General features: G+C 34.1%; 1 protein-coding gene across 3 annotated transcripts; it reads right to left on the reverse strand.

The window, feature by feature from the left end:
- Positions 1–2,272: 2,272 nt before the first annotated feature.
- LOC130643276 (uncharacterized) lies at positions 2,273–12,543 on the reverse strand. Of its 3 annotated transcripts, XM_057449579.1 has the most exons (3): positions 12,287–12,543; positions 5,872–5,915; positions 2,273–3,952 (listed from the first exon to the last, which is right to left on the reverse strand). In XM_057449579.1, exon 3 carries the CDS (start codon positions 3,901–3,903, stop codon positions 2,386–2,388), a length of 1,518 nt encoding a protein of 505 aa, XP_057305562.1. In that variant the 5' UTR covers positions 3,904–3,952; positions 5,872–5,915; positions 12,287–12,543; the 3' UTR covers positions 2,273–2,385. The 3 variants fall into 3 exon arrangements, with proteins under 3 accessions (XP_057305562.1, XP_057305564.1, XP_057305563.1); XM_057449581.1 differs by lacking the exon at positions 5,872–5,915; XM_057449580.1 differs by lacking the exons at positions 5,872–5,915; positions 12,287–12,543 and adding an exon at positions 4,641–5,825.
- Positions 12,544–21,904: the final 9,361 nt, after the last annotated feature.

Here is a 21,904-nt window from a genome sequence, read left to right on the forward strand (position 1 = left end):
GTGTGTTGCACTTTCGATTTAACGCAGAAAGTTGCTCCCCAGGTAATCCGAATATAATAAAAATGCTATTAGCATGTTGATATTTAAATAAAATCTCATCTGTCAGTCATCACATACTTTATTCAATTTCTTCCAGAAATTCTTCCGCACTAGTTTTAGTTAATCGGAAAAATGTTACTTCTTCGGAAACTGTGAGAGGTTAAATACATATTCACAATTGCACATGAATCTTGTCGTTCGTAAACGTTGCAGGAAACTCAAAAATCATTAAAATAATGGAAATAGATGCGCACAGTTGTCAGAAAGTTATCATAAGTGAGACAAAGAACACTGGATTCAGCAATGCAGTTAATCAAGAGTACCGAATATTCCGACCCTCTCTAATTTTTTCCCCAACTGCATTTATTAATTTATTGGGGTAAGCAAAGATGGAACACATTTGACACAGGCATACTATTACCTTGTGCCTGCAAAAAAATTGAAACAATATATTAGAATGCAAATAAGAATCAAGAACAATCAAACAGTTACACGCAATTCAACTAAACAAAACAACCATAAAGGCTCTTCACGATATATCCGCTATTATCAGATTTAACGGTAATTCAGAATTACTTCAACACGGAATCCATAAACGTAAGCGTCTGGCTACTGGCAGAATAAAGAATACTTATCAGAAATTTCGTAATATTAAAGCGACACAATGAAGAACAATTATATATAATTATATATTTTAAATTTTTATGTTAGTATTTCTTTATTTCAAAAACTACATATTTTATTTAATGTAATAATGGTGCAGTTGTATTGTAAGCGAGTTTAATTCTCTTTCAAGAAAACAGTTATCGTTTTCAATTTTGTTGGTCAAGCAAATTTGTGTCTATATTATTTTTATAGTTTTACTACTATAGTATGACATATGTCCACATAAATGATTAAAAATAACATCAGATCTTTCCGGATCAATCTTTAAGGCAAAAACATTGCGGCATTGAAATTAATGCAATAGATCAAACAAATACTGTGGTTTTATTCTATTTTGATAACCCCAAGATAATTCCATCAACATTTTGATCGTAAAGGTGTATGATAACTCTGGAGGCTCTGTGGGTTAATGAATTGAACTGAAACCATCCATCAGCACTAAAGATGAATAACGTTCCATTTAAATTAAAGTAATTCAATTATGATATTACAAGTAATAACATAACTTTTTGTGTGTCCAGTCTGATTTATAACTGCTTTACTGTTTTACTTTAAGCCTGAAGATGATACTAATATATCAAAATATATCGCGAAAATAAAAAGTCAATACTGCTTTGACCTATTATATTAAATTTTTTTTGACCCCTTATTAAAGTCATTGAACATCCATGTCCACACTTTATTTTATATATCATCTAATTAGTATACAGGGTCTGCTACAGCCTGGACGAAATATTTTTGGTAAGTGCAGCTTTTGGCTATTCCGCGAAATGTTCAACCATCATCAATTGGCCAGTAATCTGCAGCCTAGGCTGGTAAGTTATACTTTCGAAGAGATGTAGGCTGGGTAACCCATGGCAATACATGCGAGAAAAAATTTGTTCCGTTTAATATTTTAAAACAAAGCAAAATTGCAGAAATCTTAAGTTCACTGTGAGCATTGGCAAGAAAAGTTTAGCAATTTTTAAGTACGTAACACAAGATACGTGTAACGTACGTAAAAACTTTTTGTTCTTTTTCTGTTTTTTGTTTCAATCTTAAAGTTCTTCTTCCTTTCCACCGATTTAATTTATCACTAAGTTCTGGTTCTTTGCCTTTTAACATAACAAAAAAAGGTTTATTATAAAATAGGTATTACTAGCAAAAAGTCATTTTAAATTGAAAAAGGCAATTAACATTCATATATTGTAGGCATACTTTAGATTTAATTTTGTGGTAGATAAAAAGATAAGGCGTCATAACTAAGAATATGCCTCGTATGTTCTGATGTTAAATATGACATAAAAAACATAATTTGAGTAATATCATGTAACAATTGACACATTAATGTTTTGTTTCGCCTCGAAAGATATGCAGGAGATTTTTTGAAAAAATAACTTTTCGGAGAAATAAAATTACTTATTCGAAAGGATTACAAAGGGCAAAGGAAATTTTTTATGCCTATCTAATCTTCAGGAGCAGAGAATACGAATCAATGACGTAAGAGAAAAAAGTCCTAATTTTCTACACCATAGTTGTACGCACAGCTAAACATTGGTTAGGAAACATTACTTTGTGAGACACTTGATTAAGAAATTAATTTCTTTTTCTTCCCATAATAAGTACACTGTCTTTATACAAAAAAAAAAATGTTTGAATATAATTTCAAAATACAAAACACTCTCACACGTGATTCTGACCTTACTGTTCATCTTCTGAATCAGAAGAGGGAAATCCGTCAAAACGTTCGACTGCTGCTTTCCATTTATATATTTTTTCTTTGATAATTTGTCTTGTGTCTTGGAAAACAAACCTGCCCACCGATAAAAGTTTTTCACCCGTATCCGCAGAGGGTATAGATTTATAATTGGGTTGCAGTTCCAATTCAAACTCTAAAAACGGTATCAAGCCGCGATTGGTGGCTTGAAAGTTCCCTTGAATTGTCAATTTATCTTTGCTTAGCTCTACTGTATGTGAAAAGCCAGTCCACGAGTGTGCTCTAACTAGTCTCTTTTGAGTTTTTCCTGTCACGGTGTCCACAACATCTCGCATTGTACCTTCAGTAAAGGTTATCTCCGCTTCGAAGAGTTGGTGAGCTTTTTCGATTTCTTTAAACGATAACGGTGTAATTCGCAGACAAAGAACGTGTTTTATTTCAATACTCCTTGCGGTTTCGTATTGATCAAAATCAGGTATTAATTTAACATTGATCCTACATCGTAATGGCATTCTAAGATGTAATTTCTTGGCTTCGGTTGTTGGTTTAGTTAGAGCATTCGCGGTAAACGATTTAGATTGCGTTAAACGCCTGTGTCGTTTCGCGTAATTTATTCGTTTAATTAGATGACTTGGCAACGGCATGGTCTTTTGATCAAAATATTGCTTAGAATCAATATCTGATTTAGTTCTCCTTCGTGTGTGTTTTGCATTTGCTACATCTTTTGATTCAACACAAGCTTCGCTTTTTGAACGTCCGGGACGTGTATGTACATCCGAAGGGCCGCACGAGTCACTATCCGACTCGTATATAAACACGTTGTCGTTTAAACTAACTTTTTTTTGTTTTTGTAGAACTACAAGCTCTTTCAATCCTATTTGCGAAGACTTCATGCTGGATTTTTTGGTTTCGCTTGAAAATGTATTACGTCTTGGGGTAAGATTTGGGACTTTTAAATAGTCCTTGTTATCATCTTCATTTGACACCTCAGAGCTATCTTCATACTCATTGAGAACATTATCCATTGATTCATTTAGGCAAGTACTCGATTCATTGGACCCTGCATTTTTTTCGTGCTTTTCAATTATTTTATCATAGCATTCAACAGTTCCTAAAATAGGTTTTGAGGTCGAAGTCTCATTGGTTTCGCTTTTAATGTCCTGTTCCCCATTGCTCTCAAGCGTTACATCATTCCTATTTATTGATATCGTCTCGTGTTGAGCTGTGCTTGATTTGTTTTGCAGAGAGTCCATATCTGCAACCTTCGCCTCTTGATGAGACTTTATATTGTTGAGGCTAAGTGTAGTTCGTATGTTTATGCTTTCAATTTTTCGCTCCTCACAACTTCTTGATTTTGTCAGAAGATTTCGTTTTATTGGCACAGGACCAATGGTTTTGTTACCATTATTTCTTGCATATTTTAATTCTTGGATTTCCCGTTTTTTCGTCGATAACTTTCGCGTACCTATAGACCTTAGTTCAGTGGAATATTGGTTCCCCATTTGATGCAATCTGTTAGCTGCGTGCAGTCCGAAGCTTACGGGGATAACACTAAATAGAAATGATAAAATTTTCAAAATCCATGAAAGAAGAACGAATACACAAGCACTGCATAAGTAACTGCTACATCTTAATTATTATAACAAAGTGATTTCCACTATTCAAGTCAGCATGCTGAGACCTACATCTAAACTAAACTAACTAAATTTTAACCACAAAGACGTTATGCTTCAGAAGATTATTACAAAGAAGTTAGGAGGGGGAGCCAATAGGATTGAACGTCAAAAGAAGGCTGCTATTAAGAGTAATTTGCAAATAATACTTTATTGAAGCAAGATTTTCGGGAAATGCTTAGTTATGGAGAATAGCTAAGAGTACAAAAACCAACAAAGTTAAAAAAAAAAAAGATTAGAAGAAGTAACAGAATATCAAGGTGTAACTATAATTTTTGGAAGTCTATAATATGCGCGTGAATCAAAGAAAATATAACACGCGAGAAAAGTTTCCACAATTTTTAGGATACCTAAACTTAGTAAAGGCATCAATATGCCTACACCAATCCATAAAAAAACTGAACAAAACTTATGCTCTATAAAGAAGGTGAATAACAGAGCTTAGCCCTTCAGTACAGTTACGCCCATGATTGACAGCTTTTCTAAGTTTATAGAATAGTATACTCTCTATATTGCAAACGATGCAACATAAGTCATTTTGAGTTGACGTAAACAGTAATACTTACTTCAAATGTAAAAGCAAACATCGAACAGAAATAAAATGACACTAAAAAAATAAACACTATATTTTTGCTCCTTGTTTTCCAATAGATGTTCATTTTTTGAACAGGTGCGAATATATCCATATCGAAAATACAAAAAATGAAAACTACAAATATTAATCTTTTAACTTTTTGCGATTCCGATATCTATGCATATTCATTTTTTTAAAACTTGGCAAATATAACGGAAATCTTAACGAAACATCTGCAACATACTTTTATACTTTAGCTAATCATCAACAATTATATTGCTATGGCAAATGAAATACGTTCAGAATTATATAAATCCATTCCATTGTTTCTCATAAAAAAACACAACCCATGGAATTGAAATATTTTTAATACGCCCTTGCAATAGGGATTCATTGTACAATAAGATTCTTCGATTCTTTCGCAACTGGTATAAGTAGCCGCTGCGCAGCGGCCCAAAAAAAATATTCGTTCGTGTTAATGGAGGCTTAAATCATCCGTAGTGCTCCACAAGTGAGAAATTAGAAACGCTAACAGGAAATTTTGACTACCTAGATATTTAGACCCTTGTTTAAGTTCGTATTCGGGGCCAGATTAATCCCAGATGCGCCGGCCGTCTACCAAAAACATTTAAACACTCCAAAAAAACATCGAAAAGTTTGACTACCACAGTACTTAAGTTAACCAAAGCTTTTATAAGGAAGTATTAAGAAAGAAACTAAGAAAAACACAAAAAAACAAGGGACAGCTACACCATGTAAAATGTTTCTTATCTTACCTTATGTGACGGACACCAATTGCGGAAACACAAAACTTCACAAATTTAAAGAACAATTGTTCCAAATCTTCCAGACTCCCAGCGAAAAATATCCTTGTTCGATCCCGCCATAAAATGTTTCGTCAAATTCACACGACGCGCAAACATTTTAAAATAAGATTGTTTATTTAACATTGTGTGTGAGGAGCACTCGATGGAATATTTTATCTTTTAAACTGCCTCTTTACCGCAATTAAAATTTCTGTTGACACAATGATATATTTTTACAAACACTTAAACAAAGCCTCTTATCTGTACTTTAGATACAAAGATAGACACTTATAAATATACATGCCTCTTACATACTAAATTCAGTAGGATATGAGATGTAAAGTTGGCCACTTAAAAAATATAAAAGTCTCTTGCATGCCAGAATCATAACAATATTTCTACAAATCACAAACTTACTTTGCACATGTGGTCACTCCCCTAAAGCGTCGTCCTTGTAACTACTATAAAAAAGATATTATTAACTACTTAAATTTTTATTCCTATCCTTTTTTTAGCAACGGACCAGATCTTACTCTTATAGAAGAACTTAACTTGTACATCTTATCCCTATTTAGCTCTTCCAGTTTTTCATTAACTACGCAAACCCTTCGTCATATTACTCTAAAATACAAAACATCACGCGAAACGTAAGTTAACATAAAACAGAAAAAAAGCATGCCGAAACTCCTGCTTGCAGTTTTGCTTGAATTGTAGCTATTATATAAAGCTACCCTTAAGTTAGAGTTCATGCCCAGGGAGGTATGATCATTTTCCTGGTCACTACACGTTTATTTATCTGCTAGAAACGTCTGACAGAATGTAAATAACAAATTGTTCAACTTTCATGGCATATTCGTGTCATTAGTGAGTTTTTTATCCTGAGATTTTACTTCTTTTTGCTTTGCGGCACCCCATCTCACGGCAGAAAAAAAAAATAACCAACAAGATTTGAGAAGATACACTGTTTTTTTTATCTTCCTGGTGAAGTACCATAACAAATGCTAAAAGCTTCGAAGACAGATTTCTAACAAATGTGTAAAACTTGGATACTAATTAAACATAGACATCTTTAAGACTTTTTATGACGTCGCAACAAAAGTGCTGAGATAAGAAAGACCTTTTAGCGCCTTGCATACTATTTTAATCCGGACTAGGAAAAGATGTTGAATGTATTGAAAGTAAGGAGCTTAATCGTGATCAAAGAAACTAAATCTACATATTGCAAAATTTCCATATTGATCATAACACTTTTAACAATAAAATAATCTATACATTGCGTTACCATCACGGATGCAGTTTTTTAGAGGAGTTTAAAGGAAAACTAAATTCAGGCTTGTGTTATTATACAATGACAGATCGGAGTCGTCTACACAAATAGTCTACATACATAGTTGTAGATGAAGAAGAATACACTACATTTTTCAGAAACAAACAAACCAACAAGCAAACAAACAAACAAATGAGCAGTATGTCCATCATGATTGAATTCCAATAACAAATACTGCTAGTTATTGTTTTTACCTTTATGTAATTATGCTATTTATATATCAGTCATAACAAGTGTTATCAGTCTAAAAAATGAACATATAATAATCCGAAATGAAAAATATATTGCAAAAAATTATTCGCTGTTATGGACACAATCTTATATGTTAAAAGAACATTTCAAGTAATCAAATCTACTGTCGAGTTTTAAGTATCTATACCATTCAAGTGGTTTATACTTTGTAAATGCCCAGGCGTTAGCCATATTGGGTCTATCAAAGAACTTTAGCCCACCCACTAAGCTTCTCATAGCCACTCCCCCCGCCTAAAAAAAAACCCAGCCCGAAGAGGGTTACTATTAAAGAGTAATGTTTTTTAAAGGCCTCCTTTCATAGAGAATATTAAAGATGTAACTACTTCTACAATTAAATTTAATATTATATATTTAAGAAAACGAAAACAGATAATGTCGTATGTTATTGCAGTGCGTTTCATGCAAAAATAATTTTTAAAGATGATATTTATTATAACTATATACAGAATCTCTATTGTGATTATTTTCTTTTAAACCAATTACCAGGTTTGATTACTAATTAACAGATTCAACTTTGAACAACTTTCAACAGACTCAACATCAACTTTGATGTGCTTCTTGATATTAAATGCATATTCTCAACACTCAATCCCCTCTTTTTTCCCCATTTACGCATACGAAACGGGCAATATCCCAAGTTATCGACATATACGATAAGAATTATATAGCTGTCGGATTTAAAAACGACATGGGTATTTTTATTTTGCTAATATCATTAATTAAACAATTAATAGTGTTTTGTTCACAGCTTGACAAAGATTTATTTACTCTCACAAACAAAATAATTTTAGAATAAAACTCATTCAATACCGTTACGCAATAACATATGGTAATATAATCATCAAATGACAACAATCTTGTGTTGAGCTTCATCTTACATCCCTCCCACGATTATCCCCAGTCAAATGATATTGTTACGTACAAGATGAAGGTATTGTTATTAATCATCAAGTTGACAACAAAGAAACAAGGCTATGTCGTTAACATATCTGCTTGCCGTAATGTTTCAATTAGGGCCTCCTCACTTTAAGTAGACATTTAAATTTCCTCTTTTGGCCCTGCCTTTCTCAATCTTGTGGAAATTATTACACGGTAGGGTCACATGTTTAAGACCGCTCCCACAAGCAATCATTTATGCTTTTAACAGCCTTATTAAGGTTCACGTATAAAGAAGGACTGGTTTTTTCATTATGGCTGCGTAGAATATGTAAGGCGATTCTTCTAGAGTACGAATTCTGAATTTTCACTTCCCATGGAATATAATAAAAAAGAAATATAAAATAGAATATAAAAAATTAAATGTCAAAATGAGACTATTTTAAGGGGGGTGTAACAACAGAGATTTTGGATTTCCTTAACTTTTGTATAAGTTTTGCTGTGTTCCTATATCAAAATGATAGTTCAAATTTTTCGGATAACAATTAGGTCAGCCTGAGCAGGAGTTTTCAGAAGGACTTTCTCATTTCTTAGCTAGCTAGCTAGCTAGCTATAACTTCTTGTAGAATCATACCAGTCGCTGCAACAGTGATTTTAAAATGTTTTAATGAAATATGACTTTTCTAAAACATACATCTTGTTATCGTTTCCTCGTCAAAAAAAAACTTTCGGTGATATCGGTATACTTTCCAGGCCCTAGTTTATTCTTCAGCTAAAAAGTGAAAGTACATTTATATCTTTAGGTGGTAAGTAATAAATTCACTACACTTATGAATATATAAAGCAGGTTGTTTGGATGTCTATTGTCTATGGGTTTTAAAGTGTGTATAATTTTATCGCAACTTCACCTTTAGGGAAAAGGATGCAATTACTGCACGTCATTCTTTAAAACAAGCAGGGATTGAGAGTATTATATAAATGATAAAGATCTGACTTGAATCGTTTCATAGTCCTTGTAATCATATCACCATGGTAATACATGTCCATTCTTCACTGACTTCTTTAGTCATCAATATATCTCAAGCAAACTTTGCCAAAGGGGAGGGAAACTTGTTGCATTTTTACCCTTCTTTTGAAGTGAAGAACGTTATCAGTAATAGAAGAAGAACTAAATAAACTGACGACATACGACGACATTCACATCTAGCTGAAATTAAATCATATCAGCAAACTTTTAACAACTTAATTGAATTAACCAGAACTTTCCATATATTGTTAGTTACATCTTGCAGTTGTATCATGATGACAGTTGGTATTTTTTATAACCAACATTTTAAAAGCAACAAATAGTTCGAAATGCGAAGCAATTCGTGATCAACAGTCCAAAAGAAAAAAGCAAGAAATCTCTATGTTTTTTGTAGATAAATATCTATCTGCATATAATCATTGGTGCATTGGCCTGACTGAGGAATCAGATTCATGAAATTGATTTTAACAAGTACACAGTCAATAATTATCAGGAAGGCAATTGTTAACTCTCCAGAAGAGAGAAACTCAAACAAAATTGAGCCTCAACGAACAAAATTAAAGTGAAAACAAAGGACATAGCAAACCCTGCATCATTTGAAGTTTAATTTGTTCCACAACTAGAAAGCATGTTCAACGAAATGGGAAAAAACTGGATATGCATGCTCTCCACTTTAATTTCCAAGATAACTAGACAGCATTAAAAAACCGTTTTCAATAATCTGTGAACTTTCAAAATTTGAATAGTGTTTCAGTTAATTTAGAGATCTTAGATTTCTAATTTTTTTCAGGCAGCCCAAACCATGGTGTGACCTCCTTTATCAATATATGAGCCCCTTTACTTTTTTAAAAAAATTCGTTGGCCTTGGTAAGAAGCTAGTATAGGCTTTCTTTATTACTAATGTACTTAAAAGACTGCAAATTAGTGTGGTCAACGTTATACTACAGCTATGCTATGGAAAAACATAAAACGAATTAGAATATTAAAAAGAAATGGTGCTTGTGTTTTGGGAGTGTTGTCTATTTTCTGTTTCTATTGACTCTTGCCTCATCCTAGGTAAGTAGCAAAAGTGCTGAATATTTATTTTGTGGTAAACGTAAATAAATAAATTCGCATTGTGACGTCATTTCTACCATAGGTTTCTTAATAAATATTAGTTTCAAATCTCACTTAACATACCTCTGTGTTCCCACGCTAGTCAATAGCTAATTTGTAAACCAATAAAAACTACCACCAAGCAAGTTTAAAGCAAAAAATAACATGCGAGTGAAGTTAATTTAGTGTTGCTTATTTTTGTAAACAATTCCAGCAAGACTTATTATTAGTTTCGGAAACAACAACAACTTAAAACAAGCATTTTAAACATACATCTATATTAAATTTCTTATTGTGTGTTTGTTAAACAAAAATGGTAACTGCAAGTAGCGACGGTATATGGACGTGGATGCTTCCACAAACTAATGACTAGTCTCTATCAGCCGTATTTTGATTAAAGTGGTAGAAAAATCCTTACTTTGTGATAAGGATACACAAAATAGCAATGCCCAGGAGATGGGATACGGACTATAATCTGTGGCCTGTAATGTACTATATTACTCTATACAATAGGCTTGTTGGTGGATAATAACTTATATTATTATATTATATTCAAAAATTATAAGTTACTGAAAAAACCTTAAAAAACACTAACATGATCATATACATTTTCTTGATCAGCAGTTTAAGCTCTACACAATAGAGGCAACGTGGAAACACAGTTCTACTTTTTTTTGTGGATGGGTTGCTGACGTCATCAAAATTTTTATTCTGCCTCAGTGGATTTTTCCACGGGCTTTATCGACTGAACTGTTCAAGAGCAAGAGGCTTACTGTGTTCTACTCCATATTTATACCCCCCTGCTTGTGGTATGGATCTATGACCTTAAGTAACAAGCTTAAGGCAGTTTAATGTTTTGGTTAAATTAATATAGTGTTGACTATTAGTCATAGGTCACCAACACATTTGTCTATTTGTGACTCGAAGACGGTAGCAGCGGGTATCAACTTGCGAAAATCGCTACATGGCGTATACCATTGTCCTGTGAAAATGTAATTTAACAACATATTATAGCCAGTCTAACACATACTTTATGATCAAATGGAAAAAAACTATTTGATATATCCTTTGCTTCGCACCGAAAAACTGTGATTTTGGTTTTCTTTTAAATAAATAAATTTCAGTAGACTTTCCGCATATCTTTTTTTAATACCATCAGAATGCACAAAATACTGTGAAATACTTAACAGGAGGGCTTTAACCCTGCATAAAGACTATGATATATGCCTAAGCATTTCCTTGTTGGTGGATAATAACTTATATTATTATATTATATTCAAAAATTATAAGTTACTGAAAAAACCTTAAAAAACACTAGTATTTCTATGTCAAATTCCGGTTTTTAGATACGCACATTCAAACCCTACCCTTATACATTACACACGGGCGCTAAAAGGAAAGAAGCACCATAACTATCATCTAAATTATTAGGAGCCATACTAATCTTGTTATACCGTAATCATTAAGAAACATGAATGAATTTCTTTGGATTCTTATTGATCCTTGGGGCCGTTTAAACCAGACCAAAGGTAAACAAAACGGGTTTGTCTCTTCGGAGGAAGTGAAACTCAATTTAGGTGCCACTTCACATTGACTAAAAAGAGTGAAACAGCTGTGAGGTTTCTATTTTTACCCATGAGTTAAATGCCGTCTTTGATCAGTGTACATGCTCGAATAATACGAACACCACCGAAATGAAATTCTTAGTAAAACATCTTGTGAAGCGTCACACTTTTCATTGTGGCGTGGAATTTCACTTCACATACCGTAATGCTTCGAATAAACGCCCCCTTCTATTAAACGCGCCCTCCAATACACGCCCCTCCCCCGTAAGGGGAGTTTATGCGAGGCGATAGTAAAAGTATACTTACTTACTTACTTTTTTTCTGAATCTTAGGTTTAGTGTTGGAAACTTAGCTTTTCGCTGTTGAAGTTCATTCTCTAAAACATGTGAATATCTTTTATTTTCTGTTGTGAAGATTTATATTATAGGTATCCTTAAAAACTACACAAGATACGAAGTGTAAAAAATTTAGTAAACGCCCCCTTCTTTTAAACACCCCCCTCGAATAGAAGACCCACCAAAAATGTCAAAAAATTTAATAAACGCCCCGGGCGTTTATTCGAAGCATTACAGTAGATTTCACTTCAGTCTGATGTAAGCGGACTGTAACAAAAAGAAAATTCACTATTTCCCTAGTAGTTAGGGGAGTGTTACTTTCGTAGAAATTTAGCTACAGTTGAAATATACATACCGTTCTGTTTTATCGCGTCCCAGTGTCGTCACCTAAAAACCTTTAACTAATTTTCATGTAAAAATATTTTGTATGTGTGTGTGTGTGTGTCTAAGTTTGCGTGTTTGTCAGCGCAAAAGTATTTCTATTGTCTTTTATTGACTTTGGCTGAACAAGAAGTTATATTTACCGACTAAACCAAAATACTACACAACTTTTATCTTGTGCAAATATTAGTCAGGTTTAACAACAACCATAATAACAACTTCTTACTGTCCTTTTTTCCTTGTTATTGTATATTTTAAAGAACAACATCATTTAATCACAATAAACAAATGGCTAGACTCAGAGATTCAGCTACCTCGATATACACTAGTTTCATTTACCGTATTATAGTTTCAAGCCACAGTTGCATATTATGACGTCACTAATTGCGGCACTATATTTAAAGCCACGTTTTCTTTGATTTGTTGTTTTTATAATCATGCTGTTCCAACTAGGAAAAAATAGAAGAACACGAATAAAAAGCACGAGAGTGGGTGATGAAATGTTTGTTCATCACAGGTGCATGTAACATTACAGAATATCACAGGACAGACATGTTGTTAAGAGATTTTAACCTTTTACCGACTTGTAACACGACCAGCTGGCAGATTACTATGTCTTACATTTAATTAACATTATCAGGAAGAAAGTATAACGCATTACACAGGTACTTGATAATCTTTTTAGCAGTTAATGCATATGACGAAACATGTTTTTAATCCAAAACTTATATATGTTGAATTTAAAATAAGGATTAATGTTCCTTATATCCTTAAAATTTTCAAAAAGTAAATAAACACGGACTAAAGGAAACTCAATAAACGCGGAAGATTTGTATCGAAACGCTTGATAAATATAGGTCTGAAAAACACACGATTTTATGAGGCCATGTTCTTTTAACTATCTTGGTAACCTAAACAAGGAGAATCACTGCTCAAATAACATATTTAACATCTAGTGCCAAGTGGCAAGTGTGTCAACTCAAATGTACATCTCTCTTGGATGCATATTTGACTTGGCACACGGTTTTAATCGATGTCATTTGCTGGTCTCCAGAAAATAAGCCTACTTCTGCGTTAAACATGACGCTAGCTCTGCTGTATTTTTACGTAAAATTCTTTACCTAGTTTCTTATTCCCCTGAACTTACCTTCCCGAAACTTTTTTAATAGCATTGGCTGCAGACATATCGTTATCGTTGGAAAGCAAGGGTTCCTTTAACATTTAATTAAAACAACAAGAAAGTCGAAAAAAGAAATAACAAAAGAATAATTCATTGAGAAGATGAGGTGAGAATATGCTACGTTTATTTTTTTCGAAGGCAAAAAGACATTGTTTATAATGATGACTATCGCTATTTTGTTAGCTATGTTGTCAACTGTCTGGCGTCCAAACAAAGGCGAGTGCGCTTTGGTAACTTTATCTTTATTTGGTCCCGAGTATTTGATTATGCATTTTGGGGGCAAGGTGTGATTCTAGAGGGTAATTTTTACATAACTCGCATAAAAAAATGGTCTGATAATCCGATTTTTCCTTCCAAAGGAACTTGTTTTGCACAATTTAAAGTTTGATACTGATAACAATCAATATATTTATTGCGAGGCGACGTCTGCTAATCTGTAAACTAATTGAATAAATTATAGAAAGGAAACCTGGATCAGAGTTTGTCTATAAAAGTTATCTGGCATCCTAGGAAAACAAAAACTTAGTGACTCTGAAAATGATAGCTTATGTTTGTAACTTAAAAGTACGCGTAGTAAATAAATTATAAAGAAGACCAGAGGTCAAAATTTTGTTGTCGTTTTTCACAGAAATGTTTTTGTTATTATCTGTTTTTACTCCAATGTTAAATAAAAAAAACTTAAAATTGTCCAAGTTATGACGTCATAGTTGCGTTAGACTTGCCGTATCTTACTCATAATACGTACCAGTATAAGCCACAAAATAAGACCAGCAAAGGTAACAGGTGACCGGAAAATATGATATGTTGGCCCTGATGCATATTTATACATGAACTGATAATATACAAATAACAGCAGAAAGACGAAAAGCACACCGCGTTTAGATATGTAATTTTATTAAAACAAATTTACATTTTAATTGACCTTTAGAATTTAATTGAGTACAATTTAGCTTGTTATATTGTGAAAAGCTCTGACGATACACTATGAACGCGGTGAACTTAAATGTAAACAGAAGTCAATACAAAGTCACCCAAAAAAATTAAAATGTCTGTGTGTGCAATCGAGTAGTAAGAAGTAATAAAAAATGTTAACTTACGATGTATACATTTTAGTTAAACAGCGGTTTCCGCCTAATTAGTCTACACGTTTAAGCTGAGCTATCGTATCCTAATTTATCGGTTTCCAAGATTGTCGATGACATTTTATAACTTAAAATGAAAGAATAAACGAAGAGACAATTGGCTATATCAAATCCTTGTTGTTGTGTTTTCGCCTTCCTTTATTGACCGGCTGAGGGGGGTCATTTTCAGCCGGTAAACAAGTTTTTGCAGTACGGTTCAAATCTCGCACGCAGCTTCTCTTTCATGTTTTCTATTGTTTTCAAAAACCACGGCACGCATGGGCAAATTACTGCAGTGGTTCAAGTAGCACCGTAGTAACGAAATAATCGTTGTACCGGCCCTCTGCCTGTCCCGGGTCCCCTATAACCCGGGCAATGCCGTTTTTTTGCAAAATAGTTTAAGCATAGGTTTTAAAATTTATGCTTGCAAAGAAATATTTCAATGTGCATTTAATACAATTTTTTCCCATTTTTTTTTTTTTTTTTTTGCCACAACGCTTCTTATAGTATTATAGCTCAATAATAAAGCTCACTGCGTGGTAATACTATTTTGGCATCCTTCCCCAGGATCCTTTGGGCCCCAAAAAAGCGAAATGCCCTGGGAATTAAGTATTTTGAAGTACTTTATCCTCCAATTTTGTTTTGATCATTTAAGTTCTATTTTCTTTAACGATAATCTCTTTTTGTCTCTTATGCCCGTCTGACTTTTTTTAATTTCAGTTGCGCTATCTACACTTTCTATTTTTTACTTAAATTTGGATGTTAGAGATAGCGCAAGATATGGCCGTATGATTAAGCATTTCACACTAATGGGCGGTCGTTTAAGAGTGTTTTAGCGCTACCTATTTTCGAGTATTCGTCTCTCTATAATAATAGCCGTCGTCTGTCTGTTTGTGCGTCAAAAGCGACTTGTATTAACCACGCACGAAATTGCGCACAGCTCTATGAGCTTTTTGCTACGCTATTTAAAATTTTATTTTATTTTGTCTTTTACGTAGTTTCAAAAAAGTTGAATTTAAAAATTTTCTTATACAAAATTCATGGTTAATTAACTTTTATTGTTCCTTTGATGCAGTTTCCTTGATGCGTTTTTTACACTGCTTCCGTGCCAATAAGTGTATATTTACTTCCAGGGACCATGACTACCGCAGTGTAAATTCTAACAGGCGCGCGAAATAATTTCATAACAGGTGCGTGAAATAACTACGTCGGCTAATTCCCGTGGATTGTTCCACAGGTTAACGACGTTTATCTATAATCACTGAGTTTCTTCTCCTAGTCGTCACATAATTAGTTGTTTCGTTAGTTGCATCAAATTAATTGAAGAAAAAGTTGTAGGAGTCCTTCCCTCTTTATTCTACTCTGAATTTTATTAATATTATCTTGCTACTAAATAAGTCGGTAACTCTTAAGTAAACATACAAACATTCGAAACAATAGCAGTTCCTCAGATTTAGCGACCTTTGATAAACAGTGACATCTCGTAGCGATGTAATATATATATCCTTTTGAAAAGTGATATATATACTACATCGCTACTGGTTAAGGTTTGTTATAAGGATATATAATATTAGGGATATATATTACATTGCTACCGGTTCAGGTTTGTTATAGGGATGTGTATTTGGAACATATATTACATCGCTACCGGTTCAGGTTTGTTATAAGGATATATAATATTAGGGATATATATTACATTGCTACCGGTTCAGGTTTGTTATAGGGATGTGTATTTGGAACATATATTACATCGCTACCGGTTCAGGTTTGTTATAAGGATATATAATATTAGGGATATATATTACATTGCTACCGGTTTAGGTTTGTTATAGCGATATAATATTAGGAATATATATATTACATCGCTACCGGTTCAGGTTTGTTATAGCGATATAATATTAGGAATATATATATTACATCGCTACCGGTTCAGGTTTGTTATAGAGATATATATTTGGAATATATATTACATCGCTACCGGTTCAGGTTTGTTATAAGGATATATAGTTAACTATCTAATTCACCTATCCCCGGTATGTAATACTGTTTAACACGCAACACAAATCGCCGGATAGCACTAAATGATAATAGTGCGCTATTCCTGCCAATACTGGAGTTTTTCTAATCCTACTCGTCCCTTTTGTTCACGCTTTACGTTCTCAAACGGACGTGCACCTTCCTTTACTTGGTAGCTAGCTAAACCTAGCTAACATATTTTATTGTTGCTTGTCCTTTAAAACTCATGTTTGGCAATTTTCAATTTTATTATGGTTAAAGTGAAAGTATATAGGTACCTAGGTACCTAGGTACCTAGTATATTGGTACCTAGGTACCTAGTATATTGGTACCAAGGTACCTAGTATATTGGTACCTAGGTACTCAGTATATATGTACTTATGAACCTAGTATGTAGGTACTTAGAACTTTCATATAGTTTTGTGGGGTTTTAATGTGTTGCTTCATGTATACTAGTTGGCTATAACACTTAATAGTTATAAAAATAAGACCTGCGACTAATAAATCCTGAACGCCGTTCATATTTTCTGCATCTGCATTATAAACACTTACTGGTATGTATCCTTGGTAGCACATCAACATTTATCTACACGCATAGAAAACTATAAAAATATAATACTGTTCTTTTATGACTATCTCCGGAAATAATCTTAAAAAAAGAATATAACATTTGACAAAAAGGTAGCGGAAAATTCGAGGAAATTATAAAATCGACAAAAAATTACATTAGAATGTATACTCCAATTAACTAAACTGTGACATCAAATGTCATGCTCAAAGAAAGTTATGCCTAATTGAAAATGCCACGAGTACTTTATGCACTCTCGTCCCCGCTATGAAATGTAAACACAGATTACCCAGCCTTTTGTTTTCTCGTTTTTAAGAATGAGTGATTTAACAGCTGGTTACATCATTATAATCGAAACTTTTCAATTTGCTTTCATAGTGTCGTCCGATCTTCAAGATAACTGACGTTTATTATCATATATAAAACATGTGACGTTTAATGGGATTCTGTTGAGTATTCACGCTGGATAAACACGATATTTAGTCATAACGCTCGACTTTTAATGAATAATTGTAAAGATGCACAGATTATCGATGGTTAAGAGTTTCTTTTACTGCACTTACACCTTGTGGGCTGTTAGTAGCTCCAGTTATGCTAGGTAGTTAACATAGTTAAACTCCGTGGAGGAGAGTGAACGAAATATAAACTCTGTTATCATCCTATCTCTAATTGGCTGGCAGATTTTTTTTAGGTTTAGGTACGAAGTTTCTTCTCTTGTATTCTGTTGGCCACTGTATACTGTTACACCTTTTAAGGTAGTGGCGGATTTTCTATGCAAAGGTATCTTGCATAATCTTTAACCATGGCTCTATATTCTTTCTTGTGAACGTTAATATAGCCCAAGGTTAACCTCAGCTTTGTAGGGATATAGGGGATATGGCCAACTGTGTGGGCCGTTGGATGTTGCATGGAGTTTTCTGGCAGAGGAGGACGCTAATTGGATCTATGTAGCCTAAAATGAGCATTGAATACTCTAGGACTCCCTTATCTAAGCCATGGTCCCTCCTGGAAATAATAAACATGGTCTCTCGATATTTGTGAGGCTAGCCATGTAAATTAGACACACTTATTTATCTATCTATCTTTGTCTTTTAAATTTATATAATTGGATATTAAATCATTTGATACAATGGCGTAGCAAGTGTTCGCCATTAATTTTTGCTTTGTCAGCGAATCTCGATTACTTTGCAATGAAAAAATGCTGAAATAGATAGTAAAACATACCGGCAATAGGTGATTTTTTTCTCAGTTTTCATCACACCAGGTGAGCAGAACCGACACACCGATTTTCAGCTGTGGCGATATCCTTGTTGTCTAGTTACTAAGGTATGCCTCATTTAATGGTTCGTCTTTTAAAGATACCAGATCATTCGATTGTTGCTTATGAAACACCATGAGCTAAACGTGCACTCTCAGCCTACTGATGAAGTTTCCTTTAACAACAAGTACAGGTTAGTTGCCACCATTAAACCACTTGGCTTCATTGCAACGACCGCTACATTCCTGAAGTCCATTCATCTCACTGGAACAACTCCTCCTGTTAAATATTATTTTTAAGCAGTAGTCAGCTTGTTTCACTACCAAAACAAATCGGGGAAGGAAACAACATTATTAGAAATCGAATGGGGGGATCTATGGGCAGCATCTTATCTTAATGAATATACTGAAAAGAGTTATCTCATACTCAGGAGCGTTTCCTTGGAATCTCATTGAAATCTTTTCGGTAGTCTCTTAAAATACAACCTAAAGTTTTTCGCCTTTGCTATCGGGCTTGCACTCTTTCGATCTGGGAGCGTGAAAACGGTAGTCGTCATGCAGTATATATTATCTGGACACAAATCGATGAGCAAAATCTTGACTCTCTTAATGTCAAGGCCTATCTCATGTCTTTGGGACGACAAATCTATATACATCTACTAGAGCCCGGCAATAACTCTACCTCGAACGTTGTCTAACCAAGACGTCAACACAATCACCGTTTCCGATATTTTGGTATTCATTGTGTCAAACATACACACATCCATACTAGTAAAGGTATAAACACTGGTCATGTGTGATTGGGAACTCTATTAATTTAGAGCCATAAATTATGCTTTTTATGCATGGCAAATGATCCACTGCAAGAATTGCTCTCTTTCCCACCATCTCGTGTAATTCTAATTTTACTAATTTGTACAAAGGGAATTTTGTATCCTTTGACTACAGACATAATTTCGAAATCCTTAGTCAGTATGTCCCAGGATCCGAGGAAGTGAATTAATCTCCCGGCCAGTGGGATGTGTTTAGATATTTCTTTTGACAAGAATAATTGCTTTATTAGACGATGTACATGTTTTATGTCCTGTGGTGAAATTAAAACTACTTGCTTGAATTTGATGAGAATGGTTTCCATTTCTAAATAATAAAATAGAATTAACGGATGATCTTTCTTGGCTATTTCGCTGCCATGTTTTTTGTGGGTGAAAATGTCGGATAATGTTTTGACGGACTCATCCATTGTTGTTTTCTCTGATCCACTGCTGCCAGGAGGTAAAGTAGAAAAGGCTTGCGTATTGGCGTTTTTTCTTCTTACCCACTTCTTAGAACAGTTCCAAAGCTTGTTTAATGTTGTTGGTGGTATTAAGAACATGCTGCTGAACCAAACAATTCCATGTCATGTTTCTACAAGAGATCTCAATTTGTATTTAACATACCTCTTGCATCTGCTTTGATTGCAACGTAACATTTAAAATGTTCAGGCGTCGGAAATAAACAACCTTTAGCCAAACAATATTTTGTTACTAAGCTGTACTTGTTGTTAAAGGAGACTTCATCAGTAGGCTGAGAGTGCACGTTTAGCTCATGGTGTTTCATAAGCAACAATTGAATGATGTGGTATCTTGGAAGACGAACAATAAAGTGAGGCATACCTTAGTAGCTGGGCAAAACAATATGTTTTTTTAACATGAGCTAATAAATCATCCAATGACACCTCATTCTTCTTGGTTTCGCCTTATCTCGCCTTTTCAAGAGTAGACTATACTATGCTAAATGGTACCGTAGCATCACGTATGTTGGATTGGACAACTTCATTTCCTGCTTGCTTCGTTTCACCCTTGTTTGACCAACCCAATATCAAGTGATTTAACAGTTATCAGATGCTTTTTCAAAACATTTTTCTTCAGATCTTTGTCCTGTATGAAAATTTCAAACTGTTCATTGGCCATGCTTTTAGGTAGTTTGTGCTGAAACTGTTTCTTCTCCGTAGTAATTCGTTAAGGCATCGCAGGAGTAGGATTTGATCTGCTGCCGGAGGACAAATTTCTTAATTCTAGATGATCTATGTCTAGAATGTTCTCTGTCACAACTGGAGTTGGAATTTGACGAAGATGAACGTGACCTTAACTAGGTTGATATGAGTTTGATCGTGTGATCTTAACTCTTTTTTATCTTGACCATGTTAGAGGCGGGAGATCGTTGTTCTGGCTTAGCTGCTCCCCATTCTTAGTTAAATCCGTGCTCTGCAGTTGTGTCTGCCAGTTCTGCCATACTTCAGTCTCGGACATTTTTTAAATTACTGTGCGAAGTGCATTGAGTTGATGTGTTATCTTAAAACCAACAAAGAAGCCGGTTTTACAACATTTGGAAGTGGGGGATCAATAACGGTTTCGTCATCATTTGTAAGGTTAATTTACCGGGGCATTGTAGGTAATTTTTTTTTCATTGTCAAAGTCATCATGACTTACTGTCGAAAGATCTTGTAATGTATTCTTCTTACATAAAAGATAAATCCTGAAATGAGAGTACCTCATTCGTACTAAGTTTTGCGTGTATTAATTATTTATTAATTATTGTACATTATTAATAAAAAGATTTATTTCCACGCAAGTTCAAAAACTCACTACTTAGAAGGAAAAGTAGTTAAACTGTAAAATGATTTTCTTGCGCTTGATTGCTTAGCGCAATTTCTATACTACATTTTGCCTAATAACAAAACTTTTGGCGTGAAGCATGACATTTTTTATGAGTAAAGTGTTTAGTTTCAGTGACATCGAAGGAAACGCTCCTGAGTATGAGATAACTTTGTGTCGCTATCATCTTTCATGTACGTTTCTTCTATGACCGTACCATTACAATTAACAATTTTAAGAGTAAAATAAAACATCTCGCCAAAGGGGGGCTTTCGGAAGAAAATTCTTTGATTTCCTAGAAAGTCCTTAATCAACCCTGAAAATTTTGATCCCCGTTGCAGAGCCTGTAAAGGACATGGCGCTCCGACAACAATATCAAAGCAGAATACAGTTATTAATAAAATCGTCTTTTAAGGCTTTAACAACGTACATAGACATTAAAAACTTGTCTTCTTTCGCTTGCTCTTAAATTATATGTAACAAAATACGCAATATATCTTTAAAAATAGCCACATTTTGTCTGTCTGCTCGCACAGAAAGTGTCGTGCAACGGACCCACAAAAAACGTGTTATTTAAAGATGGACGACTGATGGATTTTGACTACTCTTTATAATAATAGCCGTCGTCTGTTTGTTTGTCTGTCTGTTACGAAAACACGAAATGCGATATAACAAGACGGGCGATCCCGTGGATATTTACACGGGATGAAGACTACTCTCTATCACGCAAAATGGTAACGGGAGTAGCAAGACACAACAAATGCAGTAAAAAAAGACGGGCGAACCCGTGGATTTATCCACGGACCACTCACTACTT

This window comes from Hydractinia symbiolongicarpus, chromosome 1 (assembly GCF_029227915.1).
Source record: "Hydractinia symbiolongicarpus strain clone_291-10 chromosome 1, HSymV2.1, whole genome shotgun sequence".
Taxonomy (NCBI): domain Eukaryota; kingdom Metazoa; phylum Cnidaria; class Hydrozoa; order Anthoathecata; family Hydractiniidae; genus Hydractinia; species Hydractinia symbiolongicarpus.